Source organism: Psammomys obesus, unplaced genomic scaffold (assembly GCF_907164565.1).
Source record: "Psammomys obesus unplaced genomic scaffold, mPsaObe1.curated_primary_1811, whole genome shotgun sequence".
NCBI classification, from domain to species: Eukaryota; Metazoa; Chordata; class Mammalia; order Rodentia; family Muridae; genus Psammomys; species Psammomys obesus.
Window position 1 is genome coordinate 5,289,931 of NW_026586383.1, and position 23,374 is coordinate 5,313,304.

At 43.5% G+C, this 23,374-nt stretch overlaps 1 protein-coding gene across 1 annotated transcript in view; it reads left to right on the forward strand.

Moving 5' to 3' along the window:
- Positions 1-23,374, forward strand: part of Gadl1 (glutamate decarboxylase like 1) — a 138,602-nt gene that overhangs the window by 24,191 nt on the left and 91,037 nt on the right. The window contains exons 9-11 of the mRNA XM_055601547.1: positions 3,980-4,096; positions 8,463-8,527; positions 9,055-9,136. Of these exons, the coding sequence (XP_055457522.1) occupies positions 3,980-4,096; positions 8,463-8,527; positions 9,055-9,136 (264 nt within the window). The remainder of the gene's footprint in view (positions 1-3,979; positions 4,097-8,462; positions 8,528-9,054; positions 9,137-23,374) is intronic.

The window sequence follows — 23,374 nt, forward strand, 5'->3', positions numbered from 1 at the left end:
TCTTCTTGTTTTTTTTTAAAAATGGTTTCTTTGAGACAGGGTTTCTCTGTGTAGCCTTGGCTGTCCTGGACGCACTTTGCAGACTAGGCTGGCCTTGAACTCAGTAGCACGCCTCTTCCTACTCACCATGCGCCCTCAGCACTCACTGCTAGGGTTAACTTTCTTTATTTTTTATTTTAATTTTATTTACATATTTGTTTATTACAATTTATTCATTTTGTATTCCCACTGCAGCCCCCTCCCTCATCTCCTCCCAGTCCCACCCACTCTTCCTCTTCTCCCCTTATGTCCTTTCCCTAGTACCCTGATAGGGGAAGACCTCCTCCCCTTCTATCTGACCTTAGTTTATCAGGTCTCATCAAGGCTGGCTGCATCATCTTCCTCTGTGGCCTGGCAAGGCTGTACCCCCCAGAGGAAGATGATCAAAGAGCCTGTAATAATGGGAAACTTCAACACCCCACTCTTGCCAAGGGATGGATCATTGAGACAGAAGCTAAACAGAACAATAATGACACTTACAGAGGTCTTAAATCAAATGGACCTAATAGACATCTACAGATCCTTCCACCCAAATACAGAAGAGTTTACCTTCTTCTTAGCACCTCATGGAATCCTCTCCAATATTGACCATATAGTCAGGCACAAAGCAAGCCTCAACAGATACAAGGCCCAGGGGGTCCTGCAGAGACTGATCAACCATGCATGGAGAAGACCTAGACCCCCTGTTCAAAGGAAACCCATTGGCTGCTCAGTTTCCAAGTGGGCTCCCTAGTAAGGTGTACAGGGGCTGTCTCTGACAGGGTTAATTTTCTTTTCTATACCCACCTCAGTGCCTTTCACTGCTCCAATTCTGAGCAAACTCAGAATTCTCAAACCCCTAGCATAATTCCATCTATTCATAAATAGTTGAGTGTATCTGTAAAGCATATCACTCTTACTTTTAAAAAATGGCACCGTGATTATATTTAAAGGCAGTCATTTCTTAATATGATCAAATATTCAGCCTACATCACAATTTTCCCTTTATCTTTTAAAACAATAGCTGGCTTATTTAAGGAAGAATTCAGATAAGGTTGCTGTGTTATGAACTGTTGGTATATCTGATAACTTTTTGCTAACCCCCAGATCCCGCAGCTTCTTCTGCCCTTACTTTTATGCCCTGAATTGATCTGGGGGAAGAATCCACGTCCTGGCTTTTTAGCTCACATCAAGGCTCAAGAGATTCTCACTCTCCTCCACAGTGTCTGTGCCTGTGTCTCCTGTAATGCGGTGCTCAGGCTTCTGTGAGATCCAAGTAGGATTTCTGGTCGTATTTTACATTTAGTCCTTCCTTGGGGATATACCCTCTGCCTCCTTCTGTGGTGACACTGGACCTCACTGTTTCTGGGGTCCACTCATCCACCGTCAAGCTCCCTTACCCTTACTTTCATGGTGCCGGTGGTCACTGCCCGGAGAACTCCTTTTCTCAACACTGGAGCTCACTCTCCTGCTCCTCCCACCCTTGCTGGCCAGCAACACTACAAACAGAAACGCTTCCTCATCACTACGAAGTTTCCCTAAGGAAACAATTTTCCCCTGCAGGAAGGAAAGACATCCCCTTGTCCTGCCTGATTTACCAATTCTTAATATTCTGAGATGGTTTTCACCCTCCCCTAAGCACAGCCTGCTGTGTGTTAGTGTCATGAGCAATTTATGTTTCTAGCATAGGTTGGTTTGAGTCCATTGTAGTCATTCCTTTATTCCTTTAATTTTTGGTTTCTTTTGTTGCCCCAAGTATAGGAAACTGATTTAATTCCGAGGTTGAGAGCCTGAGAGCAGAAGTTGGTGGAAGGTGAAAATTACTTCAGGCACATTGATAAGAAGGGCAGGGGACACTGGTGTTTCTGCCCAGTTTCCTTTGAAGTCAGTGCTGACATGGGGATGGATTCTCCAGGAACCAACCTTGCATCCATTTAGAGATAATAACACAGGATGAGAGGGTTTGTGGACCTCAGCGGCTTAGTTAGACCTGCTTGTCTGTTTCTTAGCGTTGCTTTCATATTACTTCAGATACAGGGAACCATCAGCATGAGTTTTCGTGCTGGAGTTGAACTCTCTGAGCCATGACAACCCATTAAAACATCTTTTAGGCAGTGACCTTTGCTTGATGCCATCACAAAGACAGTGAAAACTGTGGGGCACCAACTAAGTAGTTATTGACCAGTCCAGCAAGCAGAACCACTGAATATTTCCAACGTACTTTTGAGCATGAGTGGTTGAAGTGACAAACATTTTAATGGAATACAGCTTGTAGGCAGTGTGTCATCTATACTGTTCTGATAAACGTTGTAGTTTTTAGGAAGAAATGAAGAAGGAAAAAACAGTGAGGGTTAAACATGTGATTTCTGGGCTTATTAAAAGCTTGTGATTTAATAGGTGAGGAGAACTCATTAGAACCAGGTAGTAGCTTACATGTGTGTTTTCTCTTGATTGTCAGAACATCAAATAGCTTTGGGGGATGATCCCACCATTAAAGACACCTTAAACAGTGTTAGCAAATGACTTTAAGTCTGTTGCTTTGAATTATTGATTGATGTCACTTCGTTCTCATTCTGTTTAGGTCCCTGACATGATAAAGACTTAATCAATTGTGGTTGAGCACAGGGGAGAATTTCTATGCTCATGGTTCCCCTGTGGGGGCTCTGTTACCTCCTGGCCTGGCTCTGAAAGGGTTAGGGTGGACCCAAACCTGTGTCACAGCTGTCTCCCCAGATGGCAACTGGATTCATTCTGTGCTGTCACTTTGACTCCTGGGAATCTCAGTTGAGGGATGTGGGACCCAATGGTCTTGCTCTATCCCATTTTCCATTGAGAAATAACATCTTCCTAAAAAAGGTCAGTTAAATTGTAAAGTTTATTTCAAGCACAAGTGCCTGTGGCATGCAAGGAGATAAGAATCTATTGCAATGACAATGAACTTCTCCATAAAACTGAGGGGAAGTCAGCACTATGCTAAATGAAAGTGGTACACTTTTTAGAGGAAATAAAATAGACAGGAGCATCTTATTCCTTAAATGTTCTAAAACCTTAGAGCTCACAGCCCACACTCTCACAGTAGTATGTAGATGGTCCCTGTAACAGGAAATAATGCATCTCTGCCACCATACTAGCATTGATGAGTTAGGAAACATCCCTCTCTCCTCTTCCTCTGCCTGCTTGGCATGAAGCTACTGGTGTGTGCACCATGCATGCCTAGCTAACTTACTTGTGGTTATTTTTCATCTCCGTGTTATACCTGATCTGTGTTATACATGATGTCTTTTTTTCTCATTGATGACCCACTGACATCTACTCAGTTTTCAAGATGCAGGCATCAGTTGTGTGAGGAGGGTACCAAGACAGGGAGGAGGCAGGTCTTCTTTTCCATTGGTAACAGTGAATTTATCCACGGCTGCCCAACATGGACAGCCCTTCCCTGTGAGATTGCTTCCTCTCTCTGTCCACATTTTGTTCTGTGTCTGCACTAGATTGTATATCTGCCCGGAAGCTGTATTTACGTAGCTAAGCAGCCAGGCCTGCATGATTCACTTCTGGGACGAGATTTTTGCCTACCAGTTCTGCCTCTATTTGTTTTGGTGAGGGGGCAATGCAGGCTCTATAAATGCCCAAGATGTTCTTCAAGAACTAGCAGCCAACCTACAGAATGACTTTCTCTCATTACCAGTGGGGTTGTCCACTTTGGACCTTGGCCATTCTCAGAACATAAGCATGACAGACAGAATACCACAAGAACTAAAAATAAAAATGTCGACTCTTGCCATAGATCTGGTCCCCTGGTGGATCTGGTTATAGCACTTTTCTCAGTGTGTTCACCCTGTTTGTAATGACCAGAGGCACATAGTATAGACATCTCCCAACCCTCGTGGGATCACCAGCTTATAGCAGGGCAGATCTCACAATGATGGTGATGATTCTCTTTGTGATTGGCTCCTTTCCACAGGGGGCGGTGCCGTTTCTGGTTTGTGCCACCTCTGGGACCACCGTGCTGGGCGCCTTCGACCCTCTGGATGAGGTTGCTGAGGTCTGTGAGAGGCATGGCCTCTGGCTGCACGTGGATGTAAGTGCGTCTGTCTGACTCCCAAGTCCCTGAAGCTTCTCATAGTCTCAGAATCTAGAGGCCTCTTGCTTCGAGTTGTGCTTCTCCCTTGGGAAATGAGCACACTGTTTCTTTGAAGCTTCCAGAAGATCCTGAGACCTCAGATCTGTGTTGAATTTCTTCTCTGGATTCCATGGGAATAAACCCATAAACCATTACTTTTTGGTCCCCTGAATCAGCAAAGCCACACAGTGTTAGAGAAACAGTGAGTGAAACCAGGAGATTGTGACCCCGATTTCTGATCTGCATTATCTTCTTCATTGTGTTCAGCCCTGTGTTTTTAGTTGCTTCAGTTGCAAGGGGAGATGAGATTCTGATAGAATCTGAATTTCTCCACTCTAAAATTATATTATCCCAATCAGTGAGAAAATGCATAAAAAAAGTATCCTGCGTTACATAATTACATGTCTTAATTAAAGCAGGTCTTAGCTGGATCCATAATAGATAATTGTTTGAGAGAAGGCGATATAATTTATGTTCTTCATAATTTTCCAACTTAAAGGGTTGGAATTTTTTTCTAATTCATTTCATAAGTCCTGGGGGTTGCTCGCAATACATTTTCCTTTAAGCTACAGGCAATTTGTATTATAGGTCTACTTACTCAGGGCTTAAGAGTTAAATTCAGCCAGCAGTGTGCTCAACATGTTTTATTTAATTCCCTCCCTGCCCTTCCCTTCCACTCCTGTTCTCTCTTCTTTCTTTTCCTTTTTTCTCCTCTGTCCTTTCCTTTTTCTTTCACTTTCCTTCCATCTCTGTTCCCTTCATTTCCTTCCCTCCCTTCATCCTCTATTTACTCCTCTTTCCGTTTTTGTTTTCCTCTTCTTCTACTTCTCTCCCTTCTTTCCCCTTTTTTCTTTCCCTTCTACCCCTTTCCTTGTCCTCTCCTTCTCCCCTCCAGGCATTTGTGGATTTGAATACGCCTTAGAAAAGGAATGGTTGGACATGCTCATAGGGCTTTAGTGTGTCTTCCTGACCAGGAGAGTGGCAAAGTGCTCATGACCAGAAGAAACATGTAATAACATGGATAGGAGATGACCGAGCATTTTATTCTTCCTAAGTCAATTGTCTATAGAATGATCTAGAGAGAGCACTGGAGTTCTTTAAGGTTTTCACTACGTAGTTGGTAATGTTGGGGGAAGCAGACACAGGCTCATTGGAGCCAATAGCAACATTTCAGGTGAATATTTGTGACTTTGTTAAATGGAGCTTGAGAATTCTTATCTATTCACTTTTTAACTCACACCGTATTGATTTTTATCACCTTAGAAGTGTGGCAATACTTAATGTCCTAAAAGATAATGTGAAGTTAACCACGAAAATAGGGAGAAACAATCAAATACCCTAGCATTCTCCTTAAATATCCACTCTCATAAGAGAAACATCAATAGGGGTTATATGCTTCTGTGGAACAGAGTAGCTAGCAGCTTTGAAATTGGAAATGATCTAAAGAGATTTATGTGGCTTAGACAAGATTTTAATTTATAGATATTAACAGAAAGATCTCTTTTTAAATTAAAGATTAAAATTTGAGGAACATACTTCATTAAGAAAGTATTTAATCCACACCAACTTATTTTATTTGCACGTAGTAGGCATCTGGCACATGTGTGTTATATTAGACTAAATATGACAACAGCTTCTTTAAATAGAGGAAAGAAATCTGAAATTAAGGAAACAAATCCTAATAGCAAGACACTGTTTATTCACTCTTTATGTGGCAGGTATCTAATCCATTGGACAGTTGGATTACAACTGAATATAACTTATCTTTATGAAATCTCATATACTATGCTTAGTCCATTAATATTAAATGTAAGATCTTGACAAAATCACAATAGTAACTTTTACTTATTGTCCACTTCTAAGGGAATTAAGTCCTTTTCCAGTTTTGTTGCTATCTCTTCCCGTCCTTCCCCGGTACGAATGAAAACGAGGGCTGGTCACCTCTCTGAAGCAGGGGCTGGTCGCATCTGCTAGGCCTCAGGGTCCCAGCAGAGCTTTCCTTTTCTCCCACTAATTGCCACGATTCCCACGAGAGCTTTGAGATAAGCATTTCATCTCTGTTTTATAAATAGGGTTTCAGGAACTGCTACATAGCCAAAGATGGCCTTAAAAACCTTTCATCCTCCTGCCCAACACCTCCAAGGTGGCAGGATGACAGGTGTATGCTGTTGCCCCCTACTTAGGCAGGGCAGGGGATTGAAGGCAGAGCTTCATGAACGGCAGGCAAGCACTCTACTAGGTAAGCCCCATCTCTAGCCCGATTGCCTTTAAATTCGTGGGCCTCGGAGGCTGTGGGATCTTGGCTGTACTCTGGCCTCCACCTGTATTTCACGGCTGGCTTTATTAACTTACCGACCATCAATAAGAGACAAATATTTTGTGATGCTTAGCATGCCCTAAGAACTCAGTAACCATCCTGAGTTGGGGAGAAAGTCAGGTTCTTTCGCCATAAAAGTGATTGGTTTGGTGTTGCAAATTCTCTAGTTAGGAACTGAAAAAAGAAACTAAATACAAGTAGGAACCTGGATCAGCAGAATTCCTCCCCCCTTTAATCCATCGAGAAATAAATTTGTTCATGATGTTCCCTTTCCTGCCCAATAACTTTGTGAACCAAAAGAGGAATTTCTGTTATCTGGCTCGGGAGGATTGGGAGGTATTGGAGTTCAGAAGAGTTAGGGATTGTACAACGGTTCAACCAGAGTGCAAAAGTAGGGTCCAAGGCTGGTTAGCCGCATGAGCGTGGAAATAGACGTCACCAGTATGTCCTGCTTGCTTCCGGCCAGTGAGGCCTGTGGGACGCGGCAGTATAGGGAAGGTGGAAGTAGCAGGGACACTAAGGGACAGCTCCATTCATTAATCCTGTACTTGGGAGTTTGCACATTCCCAAAAGGCAGAGGTCGTGGAGTCTCCAGAGATGCAACCAAAAGGATTCCCCTGAGGGCCCAGGTCTGAACCTCGAAGGTACGGTCACTCTTAGGGACGCAGGGGAGGCTGGTCCTGGAGTAAGTTTATCCTTACACCGTCCTGCCTGAGTGACTATCACCCTTGCCCCTGCCCTGAACAGAATAGTTGCTCTGGGAAGAGTTTTAAGGCCACAGGGCGGCTGGTGCTGTACTATCTTGGGTACCAATGGGCAGCTTTACCTGTATTCTGAGCGCTGTAGGAGGAAGGAGTATCTCCTTCCTCTTCTACCTCCAGACTATACACAATCCTGCTGCTTTTAATCATATCATGGCATCTATCTACCTTTAAACTTGTTATTGAAAGAAAATAGTGTCTGCCTGCTAGGCAATTCTTGAACTCAGCTGTTGTCCGAAGTCTTCCCTTGCCCCCTTAACTCCCCATGTTATCTTTGTTACTCGGCCAAATGATCGTTTCCATGATGGTATCAGGTATAGAGAATGGGCTTAGGCTCCTCAGCCTGATTTGAATTGCCCGTGGTACTCTAGACTACCTACCTAGCACTTCTGAACCGTAGTTTTTCCTGTTGATGCTGAGGAAGTCATAATTCTATCCTTCATCGGATGCTGTGGAATTTCCTGGGGATCTCAGAGAATTCAACAGGGCTCAAAGTCAAATCCCCCCCCCTTCTCTGCAGTATCCCTTCATTGTTCTAGAGATTAAAACTCACAATTCTGCACAATTTTCAAGAGCCTGGTTAACTATTGCGTCCTCTCATTTGGATTCCTCCTCCCTCCCTTCCTGACCCCTTACCACACGACTTCCCATTCATGTTCCTTTTCTCTGTTCCATTCTCTGGTGCTCAGGAAGTTACGCATTTCTCTTTCTTTCTTTCTTTCTTTCTTTCTTTCTTTCTTTCTTTCTTTCTTTGTTTTTCTTTCTTTCTTTCTTTCTTTGTTTTTCTTTCTTTCTTTCTTTCTTTGTTTTTCTTTCTTTCTTTCTTTTTCTTTCTTTCTCTCTCTTTTTTTTCATTCTTTCTTTGGTTTTGGTTTTTGTTTTGAAACAAGGTTTCTCTGTGTAGCCTTGGCTATCCTGGACTCACTTTGTAGACCTTGAACTCACAGAGAACCTCCTGCCTCTGACTCCCTGAGTACTGGGATTATAGGTGTGTGCCACCATGCTCCAGCTTAAATACCTATTTCTTTATGATGTGTGATTTCACATCATAAATGTGACCCTATCTACTCTACTGGGGTTCTGATCACCTGATTGGAATGCCTGATCAAACTCCCCAGAGCTCAAATCAGTAAACATGATATCAAATGAAGTACCAAATGAGACATGTGTGGGGTTGCTATGTCAGTTCACGGGTAGACAAATGACACTGAAGTAACATGTTTGGGGTGTATAAATATCTCAACAGGCCTCTTGGGGTGGCTCAGCTTTGGTATCAAGAAAGCACCGCCAGCTCCTGCGTGGCATCCATAGGTAAACTTAATTTCCTGTTTCAAAGTTGTCTTTGTGTGTGTGTGTGTTGGGGGGAGGGAATCGTTGCAATGTTTCCATCTGAGTGGCATTTAGAAAACAGAGCTAGGGAGATAACTCATTCAGTAGAGTATTACAGAAGGACCCAAGTTTATCCCCCAGCACCCACATGAAAATTTTCTGTATATGGTAGCATACACTTATAATGTCAGTGCTGGAGAAGGAGGCATAGCCTGATCCCAGGGACTAGCTGCTCTGCTACCCTAAGCTAATCAGAACCCTCCAGGCCAGCAAGAAGCTCTGCCTCAAAACACCAAAAAGCTATATGGCATCCTGAGAAATGATACCCACTTTCAACCTCTAGCCTCTACACACACACACACACACACACACACACACATACACACACACACACACACGTTACTAACATGGGTTAGTAACTTACACAGCAGACCTTATTAATATTTCCCTCCTCTGTACGGGAGTTCGCCAAGCCCCTCTCTGATCCATCTCTTTCTTTGACACTTCAGGGCTGACTCCGTGGCCTGGAACCCACACAAGATGCTGATGGCTGGAATCCAGTGCTCCGCTCTACTTGTCAAGGACAAATCTGTGAGTTTTTCTGTGTTTTTTCAGCAATCTAATGCATTCAGTCCCTAAATATTCAAATTTTTAGAAGCTATACTGTTGCTCATTTCTTTACATCTTGGGCTAAACGAAGGTGATCCCCGGAAATGGCAATGACCTTAAAATGAAAGATAAGTAGACTCAGATTAAAAAGCAACAACAAAAAACCTTGTATTTCTTCTCCAGCAGCTTTGTTGATTCACTTGACACATTATATAATCTTATTACTTAGAGCAAGATGCTCTCTTACATTCTTATTTGGATTATATTTTAAAATTGGGTTTTATATGTTGCTTTCTCTCTTTCTTTCTCTCTCCTCTCTCTCTCCCTCTCTCTCTCTCTCTGTCTCTCTTGTTGATTGAGTCTGGGATTTAAGTCATCTCAAAATTTCTGCTCACTGGGAAAGTGGAATAGATGTGTGTCACACATTACCTCAAATGCTTAATACACTTTGGGTTATATTTTAAAATTGGGTTTTACGTGTTGCTTTCTCTCTCTCTCTCTCTCTCTCTCTCTCTCTCTCTGTCTCATTGATTGAGTCTGGGATTTAAGTCATCTCAAAATTTCTGCTCACTGGGAAAGTGGAACAGATGTGTGTTGCACATTCCCTCACATGTTTAGTACAGTTTAGCAGGGGCTTAGTCTGTATCTACGGGAAGCTATTAGTTGAGGGCTGATCTCTGAATGCTGGCTTACTCAGGGTTGAGCTCTTTTTAGAGGGAGAGTTGGAGGCTACTCTGGACGACTGCAAGGCAAGTGAGACAGGGCTGCTGAGCTCCTCTTGGCCAGAAGCATAAACAGCATTCTTCTTGTGGGTTAAATAAGGATCCTGTGGGAAGTGGCCCAGGCTGAGAAGTGCCACTTCATTCTTAGAAATGCCTCCTCAAGATCTGTGTTCAGCATGTGGGTGATCTTTCCTAGCCATCTGTTTATATCAGAGGGGACTCCCTTTGCCAATGTGAAAGTCATTTCTGTTTTTTTTTTTAAGGAGTTTTATTGCAAATGAAAAACATATTTAAAACTTGAAGTTTTACTCTTATGTGTGAAGATGTTTAAATGTCCTATTTTTTTTTTTTTTTTTTTTTACAAATAAATGTGCTGTTGATATTTTAGTACCCTGTGTGTTTTGACACGGCCAAACAGAGCATCCAACCAAAATTGAGAAAAGATTTTGCATCTGCAGCAGTAGCTACTTTCAAAGATATGATCTGCCCCCAAATGTTTTGTTAGATTAGTTCCAGTTGATGATTCATAGGTTGATTGTGGTTGAGTGTCTTCACAGGTTGACTGTCTTCACAGGTTGGCTGCAGTTGACTGTCTTCATAGGTTGACTGTCTTCTTGGGTTGATTATACTTGACTGTCTTCACAGCTTGGTTAGAGTTGAATATCTTCACAGATTTGTTGGACTGTCTTCACAAATTGGCTATGTTTGACAGTGTTCACAAATGGATGACTGCATTGATTACCACTTGACCTTTTGTTTTAGATTTTAAAACTGTGAGTTGACTGGAGGCAGTTTAAGATTCTCATGCCATTTTGAGTCAAAGAACATACTCAAGTTACTCACAGATGCATATTTAGGACAGGATAGAAATAGGTGTAAACCCAACTTCCTTTTGGACTAGCTTCAGAGACAGAAACAGCCCAGATGCACACTGTGTGCCAGGCATCTGGCGTTCTCTTTCTCCCTCCTTATCCGACTCCAATGACAAACTATCTGTTGGAGTGACGTTCTCAGCAATGGAAAATTTAGACAGAAAGTTCCAAGTACTCTTTATATAACTTCCTAGCTGCTCTGTTCTCTTTTCTTCTCTGATCATATTTGAACGACCTATCAAAGACGAGGTGCACATTTATGTCAGTAGGCAGTTACACTTCTGAATTATACACCTCATTAACAAGTGTTGCATTTTTGCGTTTTGAAAATGAATTCTTTCCTAAATCCCAGTAATAACAATGGTGATTGTTCAGGTGGCATAGTTTAGAGGTTTACAGAGCTGCATTTACTGTGCAAGGAACTGAGTACTCAAAGCAATGTTTTCTTGAAGAAAATTCATTTCTTACTTAAGTGAAAGAGAAAGCTCAGCCATGAGCTAGGAGAATGGTGACCATTTCCGGAAGTTTTGGTGTTGAGGGTTTCTGTCTCCTTTATACCGGCTTTCTGTTTGTTGGTCTGTTTCCCATTCATCCAGTCAGTCTCTTAACCAATTGACTTGACTGACCCACTGGGCCCTTCACCATGCTTATTCGAGGAGCTGAGCCGTGACTAAGAGACTGTTTCCACAGCCAGAGAGTTTATAAGCACACAGAGAAGACAACAACAGAAGAGGCATATTTACCTTTGTGTGTGTCGTGTGCTTGTGTACACACACGTGCACATATGTATCCAGGATGTAATAGCACAGGAGGACAGAGGCTGGCACTGGGGTGTCTTCTTCATTCCTTTCTCAGCTCTGTTGCTTGAGACAGTGCCTCGTGCTGAACCCTGACTTCACTGTTTCTGCCATACAACGTGGCCTCCAGTCTCCAAGCTCCGCCCACCCCTCCACCACCCCAGGTCTGGGAATACAGGTGTGCACCACTGTACCTCGCTTTTAGGTGGAGGCTGGGGATTTGAACGTAGGTCCTCATACTTGTGCAGCAAGCACTTTAACTCCTGAGCCATCTCACCGGCCTTACCTATGTGACCCTGTGATTGCTCTTTTGATCGGGGCATTGAAGAGCATCCAAAAAGCCTTGTTTTTAGGTGAAGTAGCTGTTATGTTCTGGTTCTCTTCTTATCCCAGTACCCACCAAACAGCTGCCTTTTTACTCTATATGTCATAGATCTGGCCAGTTTGATGCAGGGCTTTGACTCCCTGATAACGCTGATACACACGAGATGAAAGTTCTCCCCTCCTTCCTTACTTGGGTGCAATGGCGACAGAACAGGAGACACAGATCTCTGGCAGCCACCCTGTGAACATAAGGCAATGACCTCACCTAAAACACTGACATGTCCATAGTGTCAAAAAAAGAAAGGAGAAAGTCTTGCTCTTGGGTAAGTTGTCACAACTTCCAATTGTTGTGACAACCCCCAAAATACCTGCTTTCAGACTCTGACAGGATACAAGTGACACGGAATGTCGTTGTGGTTGGAACCATCTCCACTGGGTAAGCTGTGTGCACAGCCGAACGCACTTCCATCTGATACAGAGAAGAAAATGAGACTGAGAAATAATAGCAGAGACACGCGGCGTCCCAGGTGCAAAGAACAATATGTGCAAATTTTCTAAGAAAAGAAAGTCCTTGTTAAATTTCAAAAGCTGAAAGGAGTTTATTGAGGCTGACTGAATCACAGATGATCAAGTGAAGATGAGCAGGAAATGGGATGAAAAGTTTATGCAGTGGGCAGACAGCGCTACGACTTAGAGATCATTCTAACGATTTCAGACTTGATCTTTAGGAAGGGAAAGAACTTTAAAATTAGACAGTATTGGGAGTTGAGAGATGACTTGGCAGTTCAGAGCACTCCTGCTCCCCAACAGGACCTGAGAAAAGCTCCCAGCAGCCACAGGGTGACTCCTAAGTGTTTGTAGCTCCAGTTCCAGGAGATCCCATGTCCTCTACTTGCCTCCTTGGAACCAGGCACACATGTGGTGCACATACATGTGTAAAAGGAAGTTTTATTTGCCTGAGGTAATTGTCTCAGAGGCTGACTGCCTCTGTCTGCTTAACCTAGGCCTAGTCCTGGAAGCTTCTAGCCTCCTCTGTACAAACTAACCTAGACCTAGAATGGTTTCAGCCTCTGAGACTTACTGCTTAATAAGCTCACCCTTTCTTTTTCTTTGAGCTCTGGGCTGCCTTGTTCAACTCAGCTGTTTTGTCTCAAACTCCCCTCCTAGCTGATTTACACATCAGCCTTTGAATTGCTCTGATTGGTCTCAAACTAACTCCAACAATTTGCTCTAATCTCCTGGCTCCTTCTCATGTTGTGGCTCATTCAGTCTTCACCTGAGTTTTCTCTCTCTCTCTCTCTCTCTCTCTCTCTCTCTCTCTGCAATCTGTCTATTACTGTCTTGGTAAAACTGCCTCTTCTCTCCAAAGACTTCCCAAACCTGATGCTTTCTCAGTTTGTCCCCAGCTGGAGTGACCTGTCTTTGGGCACAATATGTAAAAGGAACTTTTATTCTCCCGAGGTAATTGTTGTCTTGGAGGCTTATTGCCTCCATCTGCTAACCTAGTTTTAGCCCTGGAAGTTCCTAGCCTCTGTACAATCTAACCTAGGCCTAGAATGTTTTCAGCCTCAGGGACTTACTGCTTAATAAGCTCACCCTTTCATGTTCTTTCTGAACTCTGGCCTAGCTGGTTCAACTCAGCTATTCTGGCTGAGTTGACTTATTCCCAGCTGACTTATTCAATGTGGCTTTTCTCTCGGCCTCTGAATTACTCTGCTTGGACCTTAACTCCAACAATCTGCTCTAATCTCCTGGTTCCTTCTCATTATCTGGTTCATTCAATCTTTGCCTGAGCTCTGTCTCTGCAACCTGTTTCTCCCAGTAAATCTGCTTCCTCCCTCTGCATTGTCCATTGAGTAGCTTCCCTTTCCTCTCTTTTCTCCTGAGAGTTGGTCATATCCTATTCTGTCAAATCTTTGATTCGTCACCTTTTCTGCCACTCAGTTAGGCATCACTTTCAAACATGGGTGCTTCCTTCTACAAACTAACTTTATTTTTATTGTTTAGGATTAAAGGCATGTACACCTGGACCTAAGCTTTTCTTGCTCTATACCAGGCTGGCCTTGAGCTCAGATCTCCCTGCCTCTGTCTCCTGAATTAAAGGTGTGTCTATATCCCAGCTAGATCATATAGACCTAGAAGGTGTTTGGATTTGATCTCCTGCCAGAGTAGCCATCAAAATTCCTTTACAACTTCCCTGTTTCTGTTTAAACATTGTACACAGTTTAACGTTTACAATAGAAACAGTCATCAATCCCACAAGTGTCACAGTCCAAATTTCCTTATGAAGATCTACTTAGCCATTGATGTGATGATCCTCCATATGCAGTCCTGATCATCTGTCCTTCAGCAACAGTCCATTTCAGCATCAACGTGACCTCCCTCTACCTACATGATGTAGGCAAAACATTTACATACATAAAATTAAAATAAAAAATTTTAAATGGAAAGCATCCTGAAAGGTTTTTATTTAGGTAAGTGGGTAAGAAGGGAGCAAGAATGGATGCAAGAAAGAAAAAAGGAATGCCAAATCTAAGCAAAAGTTGACAGCAAGTGAATGAATTACTTACTCCATACTGTGAAAAATACCCTAGCAAAAGCAGCATTGAGAGATGAAGGATTCCCTGGGCCCACAGTTGAGTCTACAGTCCTTCATGGTAGAGGAGTCATGGTGCCAGGACATAAGACAGCTGGCCAAATTGTGTCCATAGCTGAGAAGCCAAGAGCAACGGCTGCTGGTGCTCAGCCCACTTTCTCCTCTATGTTCTGTCCAGGAGCCTAGCCCATGAGATGGTGCCTTTCACAGTCCAGGTGGGGCTTCCTTTTCAACTTACCTAATATAGACAGCTCCTCAGAGCACACCCAGCATCTTGTCTCCCAGATGAGTCTAGCTCCTGTCAAGATGACCATCTGTATTAACCATTTCAGCAAGGAAGTTATAAGAAATGTTATGATATCCTGTATCCATATTACATCACCTCTACAGGGCTGAATGATCTTGCCTATGAGAGACGAAGGAGAAGCAGGTGTCAAGGTTGACTCTCTTAGTATTGACATGGTAATTGAGTGACTTATGGTCTTTAGCGAGGTGGAGTGAGGAAAGATTTGAGCATGGAATCTCTTTATTATAGTGTTAGATAACTAAAATGTAAGAACACCATCCTTTCAAGTAAGACACCTGACATACAAGAAGAAGCCTCTGATAACTAAGTCTATCTACATAGAGGATATTTGCTGCCTTAGGGGTGATTAGAAGCCTTCGGAAGAACTTTGGAATAAGAAGAAAGAGAGCTGAGCTTTTAGTTAGGGTCACCCTCGCTGTGATGAAACACCATGATCAAAAGCAAAGTGGGGTAGAAAGGGTTTATTTGGCCTACACATCCTGAATCACACAGTCCACGGAGGGATGCCAGAATATTTCTGTGGCTAGCCTTACAGACGTGTGACCAGAGGAGAGCGGTAACAACTGGGGGTGACTCAGCATGACCTGTTTGCTAGGCTTCCTCTTGGTACCAGGAAGAACCCCCTGGGACAGGAAGACCTGCATATGGGGAAGAAAGTCAAGTTCTTTTATGACCACTTGAGGGAGACGATTTCAGGGTGATATCTAAGCTGTCCCACCATGTGAGCTTGTTCTTAGGGTGGCGAGGGACTTCAGTTCCTGCTTTTGTCAAGGAAGCAAAACACCAGGCAGAAGCAACTTAAAGGAGGAGGGGTTTGTTTTCAATTCTAGTTTCGGTCTGTCATAGTAGGGAAGGAATGGTGGAGTTCATGGCAGTCGAAGGACATGGCTTTACTTGTCCACAACTTGGCACACTGGGAATCAGAAAGAGACAAAAAGCATCCAGAGAAAGGGCACCCGAAAGGACCCACATCTATGACCTTCTTGCTCCCCACTAGGAAAGTTTTTACAGTGTACCAAGATGGTACACAATCAGGGGACAAAACAGTTAGACACATAGGTCACTTTACAAACTCAAACCACAACATCCTGTCCTTGATTCCCAAAGGTTCATGGGATCTCACCATGTAAAGTGCATTCAGTCCAATTTGGAGAGACTCAGAATCTTACCAGCCCCAACACTGCTTAAAAGTCAAAATCTAAAGTCTCTTCTGAGATTCAAGGCACAGTCTCAGTTGTGAGTCACTGTAAAATCAACAAGCAAGTGACATGCTTCCGATATACAACGGCACAGAGTTAAGCATCCTCACTTGAAACCGAAGAATGGGAAGACAGGAAGCCGAGACTGCACGCGGTTCTTGGGCTAGCTTCACCTGGTGCCTTCAGCTTTCTTGGGCCTCCCATTATCCTCAGGTCTCCACTGCAACTTAGACTCCCCTCACAGCCTCACACCTAATTCTCTCAGGATAGAGAACTAGGAATCTTCAGTGCCTTCCACCCCAGATTATTCCTTTAGGGAATTTGGAGATGCCATCACTCACGTTCTGTAGATTCTGAGCTCATTGCTCAGTCCTACCCTGGCCTGTGTGGACCTCAAGTGCTGGCCGAGTGACTTTAATCTCGGATAACTCTCATTGAAAGGCATCGCATTAGTGAACAGAGTGGTGAGGAAACGGTCTCCCTAATCTATACTCCATAGACTGTTCACGGGCTTTTCTGAGGGGCTCATTGTGGTGTGCTGATTAATTTTCTGCCTTGGTCAGGGGCCGCTGGCAGAACAAAGCACTTTGCCACTCTTAAAGCTGTATACTCAGGGCTCCCCTCCCCCTTTGTACCACGAGGATGAAAAGAAGACGAGACGATCCCAGAAAGCTGTGATTATAAACACGTTGACCCCAACTGTAAAAGGTGTGTACCCGTGTGGCTGCAGAGGAACAAAGAACACATTCTGGAATGTCGATCGTAAATAAAAGGCCATGTATCCTATCCATTGCACAGATACAGAAAAACCTCAATATCCACCTTTCAATTTCTGAGTTTTTATTAGAAGGATTTTGGTTTTCAGAAGACTCAAAAATAAATGTTAACAGAGAACATCTCAGAAGTCCTTTGGAGAGGTAGCGGCTCCTTTTCATTTTTACTCTGTCATCTGGCTCAACCGCAAAGCTTTGTGTTGACCTCAGCAGTCCCGAGGAAGTGAAGTGGCGGCTTCCTTTCTTCTTTCTATTTACAAAGATGGTGCAGACACTGTGGATTGTTTTTGTTCTGTGTGTGGTGTGTGTGAGCACATGTACATGTGTTTGCATGTGTGTTAGAGAACTTATGTGGAAGTGTGTTTGGGGGCTTGTGCCTGCAGCCTCAGGCCCTCATGCCTGTGCATGCCTGTGCCTGCCTTTGCCCATGCATGTGCCATGCCTGTGCATGTATGTGTGCGCGTGTGCATTTAGGCCATTTTGATTTGGGGTGTAAGTAGCTTCCTTTATCACTCTACACATTAAACAGCGAGGCAGGGCCTCTCATTAGAAGGTAAAATTAGCCAGTTTGACTAATCTAGACAGCCAGGCTGCCTAAGGATTCCCTGTCTCCCTCTCCTGAGCACTGGGATTGCAGGAGGGCAACCACTTATGGTGGTTCTGGCCATCCAAACTCGGGTCTTTCTATTTACCCTGCAAGGTGTTTTACTCATCGAAGTAGCTCTCCAGCCATAAACACAGTGGATTTTAAAAACTCATGTCTGTCTTGATATTTCTATTTCCAAAGTGCTAAAGGAAAGAATGAGGAAGAAAGACTCACAGGGCTGCCATGTGGAGTTGCTCTTCGCCTGTTTCCTGCAACACCCATAGCTTTAAGTGGGTGTATGCCCACCTAATCACCAACCCACAGAAATGTGCTGCGCATTTTGCTTTTGGCACACACCCATTCAAACACAAATATGAATATGGTTCTATATCTCTCTGTACATTTTTTAACAGTCAAAAAGCATCCTATTATTTGAAATACTATAATTTGTATAACCAGTCCCTTAAGATTGGCTAATTAAATGCTTTAACTTTTTTATTATTGTACTTTTAAAATATTATATGCACATGTATATGTGAGCATAAATACCTACAAAGGCCAGAGGCATTGGACCCCGCCTGGAGCTAGAGCTCCAGGAGGTTGTGAGCTATCTGATGTGGGTGCTGGGAACTGAACGCAAGTCCTCTGCCAAAGCAGTGCACACACTAAGCAACCAAGACACCTCCTCAGCCCCACTCTACCTTTTGGTAATTACATTTTTTTCTTTTTTTGAGATTTTTTAAAATTCATTTTAAAATTTATTACAATTTATTCACTTTATATCCCAACTGTAGCTCCCTCCCTCATCCTCTCCCTCGTCCCCTCCCAGTCCCACCCTCCTGCCCTCTTTTCCTTCCATGCCCCTCCCCTAGCCCACTGATAGGGGAAGTCCTCCTCCTCTTCCATCTGATCCTATCCTATCAGGTCTCATCAGGACTGTCTGCATTGTCTTCCTCTGAGGCCTGGTAAGGCTGCACCTCCCAAGGGGAGGTGATCAAAGAGCCAGCCACTGAGTTCATGTCAGAGACAGCTACTGTTCCCCTTAGTAGGTTATGAGTCTCAGTATATGCTTTGGTACACTGCTGGGTAGAGTCTTTCAGAGGCCCTCTGTGGAAGGCTCCTGTCCTGTTTTCTGTTTTCTCCCTCTTCTGATGCCTATACCACTCCTAGGCATATATCTAAAATATGCTCAAGTATGCAACAAGGGCATTTACTCAACCATGTTCATAGCAGTTTTATTTGTAATAGCCAGCATCTGGACACAACCCAGATGTCTCTCAACAGAGGAATAGATAAAGAAATTGTGGTATATTTAAACAATGGAATACTACTCAGCAATTAAAAACAAGGAAATCATGAAATTTGCAGGCAAATGGTAGAAACTAGAAAAGATCATCCTGAGTGAGGTATCCCAGAAGCAGAAAGACACAATGGTATATACTCACTTATAGTGGATATTAGACATATTATATAGGATAATCATACTAAAATCTGTACACCTAAAGATATTAGACATATTATATAGGATAATCATACTAAAATCTGTACACCTAAAGAAGCTAAGCAAGAAGGAGGACCCTGGGTAAGAAGCTCAATCCTCATTCAGATCGGTAATTACAAATTTAATCACCATCTTTGAGGCTCAGTCTGTGTAAAATTCCTAGAAACTAAAGAGCCATGATCAGTGGTCACGATGATTTTCTGTAATCATCTTTATTTGTAATTTTCCTTCAAAAGTTGGTTACATTCTCACTAGGAGAATATGGAAATATATGTGCTTAACCTTTGCACCAAGGAGTATTTAGGGATGTCACTCTGCTAGGCAAGATATCTGCTCACTTGTAGAACACTGGTGCAAACATCTTCCTGCTAATTTTATCTGGCGACATTTTACACCTGCTTCTCAGGCATTATCCTTGGCCCAAGACATCAGCATGCAGTCCTTTGCTCCCAAGGTTTCAAATATGTGGCATGAGGGACATGGGCTCAATTCTATTCTGTTTATATTCCCTCTAGAGGAGGCTCAGCTGTAGAGCTAGGGTTTTTTGCTTTGTTTTTTAAGAGAAATGGTGGGAGGAAGAAGAAAGGAATAAAATTTATTCAGCACACAGTCATTGAGGATGTGCTGTGGGTCATGCAGGGCAGTGCTAAAAAAAGAAAGAAAAAAAGAGGGGTGGAAGGGAATGGAGGGTGAAGGAGAGCGAGAAAGAAGGCTGGAAGGAAAAAAGGAAGGGAAGGAGGAAGGGAGAAGAGGAGAAGAGAGGAAGGAAGGGAAGGAGAGGAATGGAGAGGGGAGAGAAGGGGGACGAAAGGGGGGAGGGGAGGTGACTAATGCCATCTTCCCACTATGGTTCCCCCAAAAGACAGAATTTCTGCTGGAACCATATACTGGTGTATTTGGTACTTCTCCTCTCCAGTTTTGGTTCTATTCTAAATAGCATGCTACCACAATGATTGCTCCTCTATGCCATTTCAAAATACACAAGAAAAAAAAATAGATTTCTCATCCTAGAAAGTAGAGCAAAGAGCATTTGCTTCAATGAAGATGTCTCTTCTGCTTTTGTGTTTTATACCAGGGTTATGCACAGAGTCACCTGAGCAGAGGTGGGGCCTCACATGCAGAGAACCTGTGTGCCATTGCTAGACACACACACACACACACACACACACACACACACGCACACACACACACACCACATCTCTTTAGGCAGCCCTGCCTGCTGGGGTAGGAGAAATGGAAGGAGGGTTATGTGTAAAAGTGACTGGAAGGTGAGGCTCTGGAGCATCTCCAACTTGACATTCGTGATGTGATACAGCTAGAACCCACCACCTTCTGGATGTTCACTCTCCGTCTGCATGGTTCTTCCCAGATGCCTTGGCCAGGTGGAGAACCACATAACTCTGGGAGACCCAATCACATTCATAATGGACAAAATAGCTGCTTCTTTAAACAATCTCTCTGTGTTATATACATGTATAAATATGTTTGCATGTGCATGCTCATATGTGTGTGGGGAGTCAGAGGTCAACATTGGCAGTCTTCTTTAATTTCTACTCATCTTATTTTTGAGGCAGGGTCTCTCTCTGAGCCTGGGAGACAGGCCCCAGGATCCTCCTGTCCTCGCCTCCCCAGCACTGGCTTACTGGCACGTGACACCATGCCTGGCTTTTTATTCGGGTACTAAGGTTAGGGGCTCAGGTCCACAGGTCTGCACAGTGAGCACTTTGCCCAGTTAGCCATCTCCCCAGCCCCTCTGCTTCCTTAAGATCAAGTAAACATCGATTGTCTCCTTTTCACACAACTGCTGTGCATATGTGTGCTTGCATGGAGGCATCGCAGAGAGAAGCACAGGCTGTTGGTCAACAGTACGAGACAGCTTGGCTGTTTTATCTGAGTCAAGGACTAAAATATCATAAGTGTCTTGTGTTCAAACTTCGCTGTAGTTATCTCCTGCTAAACAAAATTAGGCTTTGGAATTTGGCTTTTGGCATTGCCCTCGGTCGTTAAATTTAAAGTTGGAGTCTGCTTTGTTCCAGCTGCAGGCTCCCTATAGGCTGGTACATCAGGTCTGTGGCTCACAGTGTCCCCAGTGCTGTGTTACCACACACTCAAGCTCACACACTCCGCTTTAACTATTAGTTACTCTCTGGGCACAGACAAAGTCAGGTCCTAAAGTTAAGCACAGGAAAGCCCCTAACAGAGTCTGTCAGCAGCCTCTGGCTTCAGCTCACGTTGGCTATCCTGGACACTCCTCTTGGATGGATAAGCCCTTATTCACCCTGCAGTTCCACTCCATTGTACAACCAGTGTCACTCAATTAAATTCAGTAAGGATGCTTCTTAGGCCAAGAAGATGGCTCAGTTGAAAAAACCCATGCTTTGCAGGCATGCTGACCTGAATTCAATCCCGAAACACATTAAAAAAAAAAAAAAAAAAAAAAATTAGCCGAGTCAGCAAGTTCCAGGTGTCTAGACAAGGTAGCCAGAATGCTGGGGAATGACAGATGAGGCTGTCCTCTGACCTCCACACAGACCCACAGGTTCATGAACACACATGCATGTGCATGCATAGTACATACAAAATGTAATTATTTAACTAATAGAAGAAGCTTCCAGAAGCAACTGAATTTGAATTCCAACCTTACTGAGTCCTAATGCATGTCAAACTTTTCACCCTCAGTACAAACTACTGCTTTTCCTCACACAACCTCATATTTTCTGTCCCATGAACAGCATCTTCTTTTGAGGATAATATGCATCTTCTTTGGAGTGATATTAAAGATGTTTTAACACAGGATTTAAGTACAGGGGTGAAGAGAAAGAGAGTTGCCTCAAGAGAACGCAGGCCACACACTGAAACCTGCGTGTGGACTCCTCACAGACTGAGCTGTGACAGCCACCCCTTTTCCTGATGGTGTGTACCAACTGCTGTCTATCTCATCCTCAAGGCCTCTACAGCACCCCCCACATCTGTCCCAGGTTGGCACTTATGGTCTTTGCTCTGTACCAGTGCTGGGTGTTTTATTTAGATGCTCAGCTGTCCAATAATAGACCGATGAGTCATGTTTTCCTTCCCCAGACACCAAAGTGTCTTTCCCCCAGGAAGTTATTTTTGCTTTAGAGTCTAATGAGGCTGGACAAGTAGAGTAGAGAAACTTGCTCCTCTAAACTTCGCTGGGTTTCTTTTGACCCCTTTGAACGAGCAGAGTGACATTCGCCACCTGCCCACGTGCTGGCAGTGGCTGTTAGTAATGTCACAACAAGCACCTTGGCGTAGAGCTTCCTAATTTCATCCTTGAATCCCCCGGTGCTCCTGGGTGAGGGCCACCTGGTTCTAGGGATTGAGCTTCACGCATTTCATGCGCTTTGCCTAGATGGGCTGGGGCATTGTCCACTCTCTGAGCCCGTCTCTCCTGCCTATTTCCAGAGAGCCCAGAGGGCATGGGAATCTCTCTGATGTGCTTCCAGGTGAATAATTCACTCGTCTTGGAAGCCAGCCCCGTTCAGTATGAAACCCAACCTCCGTTTCAATGAGAATAATCACAAATGACTCCCTTTTTACTAAGAAGTAACCTCAAAACAATTCGACCTGTGCCCTTCTGTCATTGCTTATCTGATAAGAACTGTCCAGGGGTGGGGGGACACACAAAAAACAATGTTTTTTGTTTTTTAAATGTATTCACAAACTAAATTTTTCTTATCCTACTTGGTGACAATCTTCTAGCGCAGGAAGATTATGTAAGTTAAAAATCCAAGAAAAAGAGAAACAAAAGGCTGCACAAAGAAAGCCTGGGCTGTAGGTAATAGAAAGACGCAGCCATGATTAGCATGGGACACCTGCCTCTGTGGGTAGGCTGAAACTCGGTGTTAGTACATTTTTAGGACTCCAAATGCCTGCCTGCATTTGGCTCTTATTTTTCTGTTGCCACATGACAACAAAGTCTTAATCTTATTTCCTTCCTCCAGCATGGCTCTTTGGAATAAGTCACTCAGCTTGTTTCTCCTTTGTGTACCTCAGGTCATCATATTTGTTGCTTTCCCAAGGCAGATTTCTGAAAAAGTACCAGAAGCCTAGAATCGGGGCTTTGTTGCTTTGTGATGCCAAAGACAGAAGAGTTCAAGAGGTCAAGAAGTCAGTTATTTTCTGAGTATTTTCTTCTATGGTTATTGAAATGAATTTGTGCGTTAGTCACATAAATTTCAAAATGGAAACTGGTGATAAGTCTAGTTTGCTTCTAAGGATGTTTGGTAATTGTGCTTATGATGTAATTTGTTCAAAAATGCCAATGGCATATAATGAAGAAGTAGCCACTAGAATGGATGCATTCACAACTCTTGTGAGCTGAGTAGGGAGACAGAGACCATAATATAGGATGGTATCTTTTATATATAGGGATGGATCCTAAGGCCCACAGAAGTGGAAACTTGGTCATGAAGGTATTCTTCCTAGCTGTGGGGATGAAGGTGCTGAGGGCTGAAGGTGCTGAGGGCTGAAGGTGCTGAGGGATGGAGATGCTGAGGGATGAAGGTGCTGAGGGATGGAG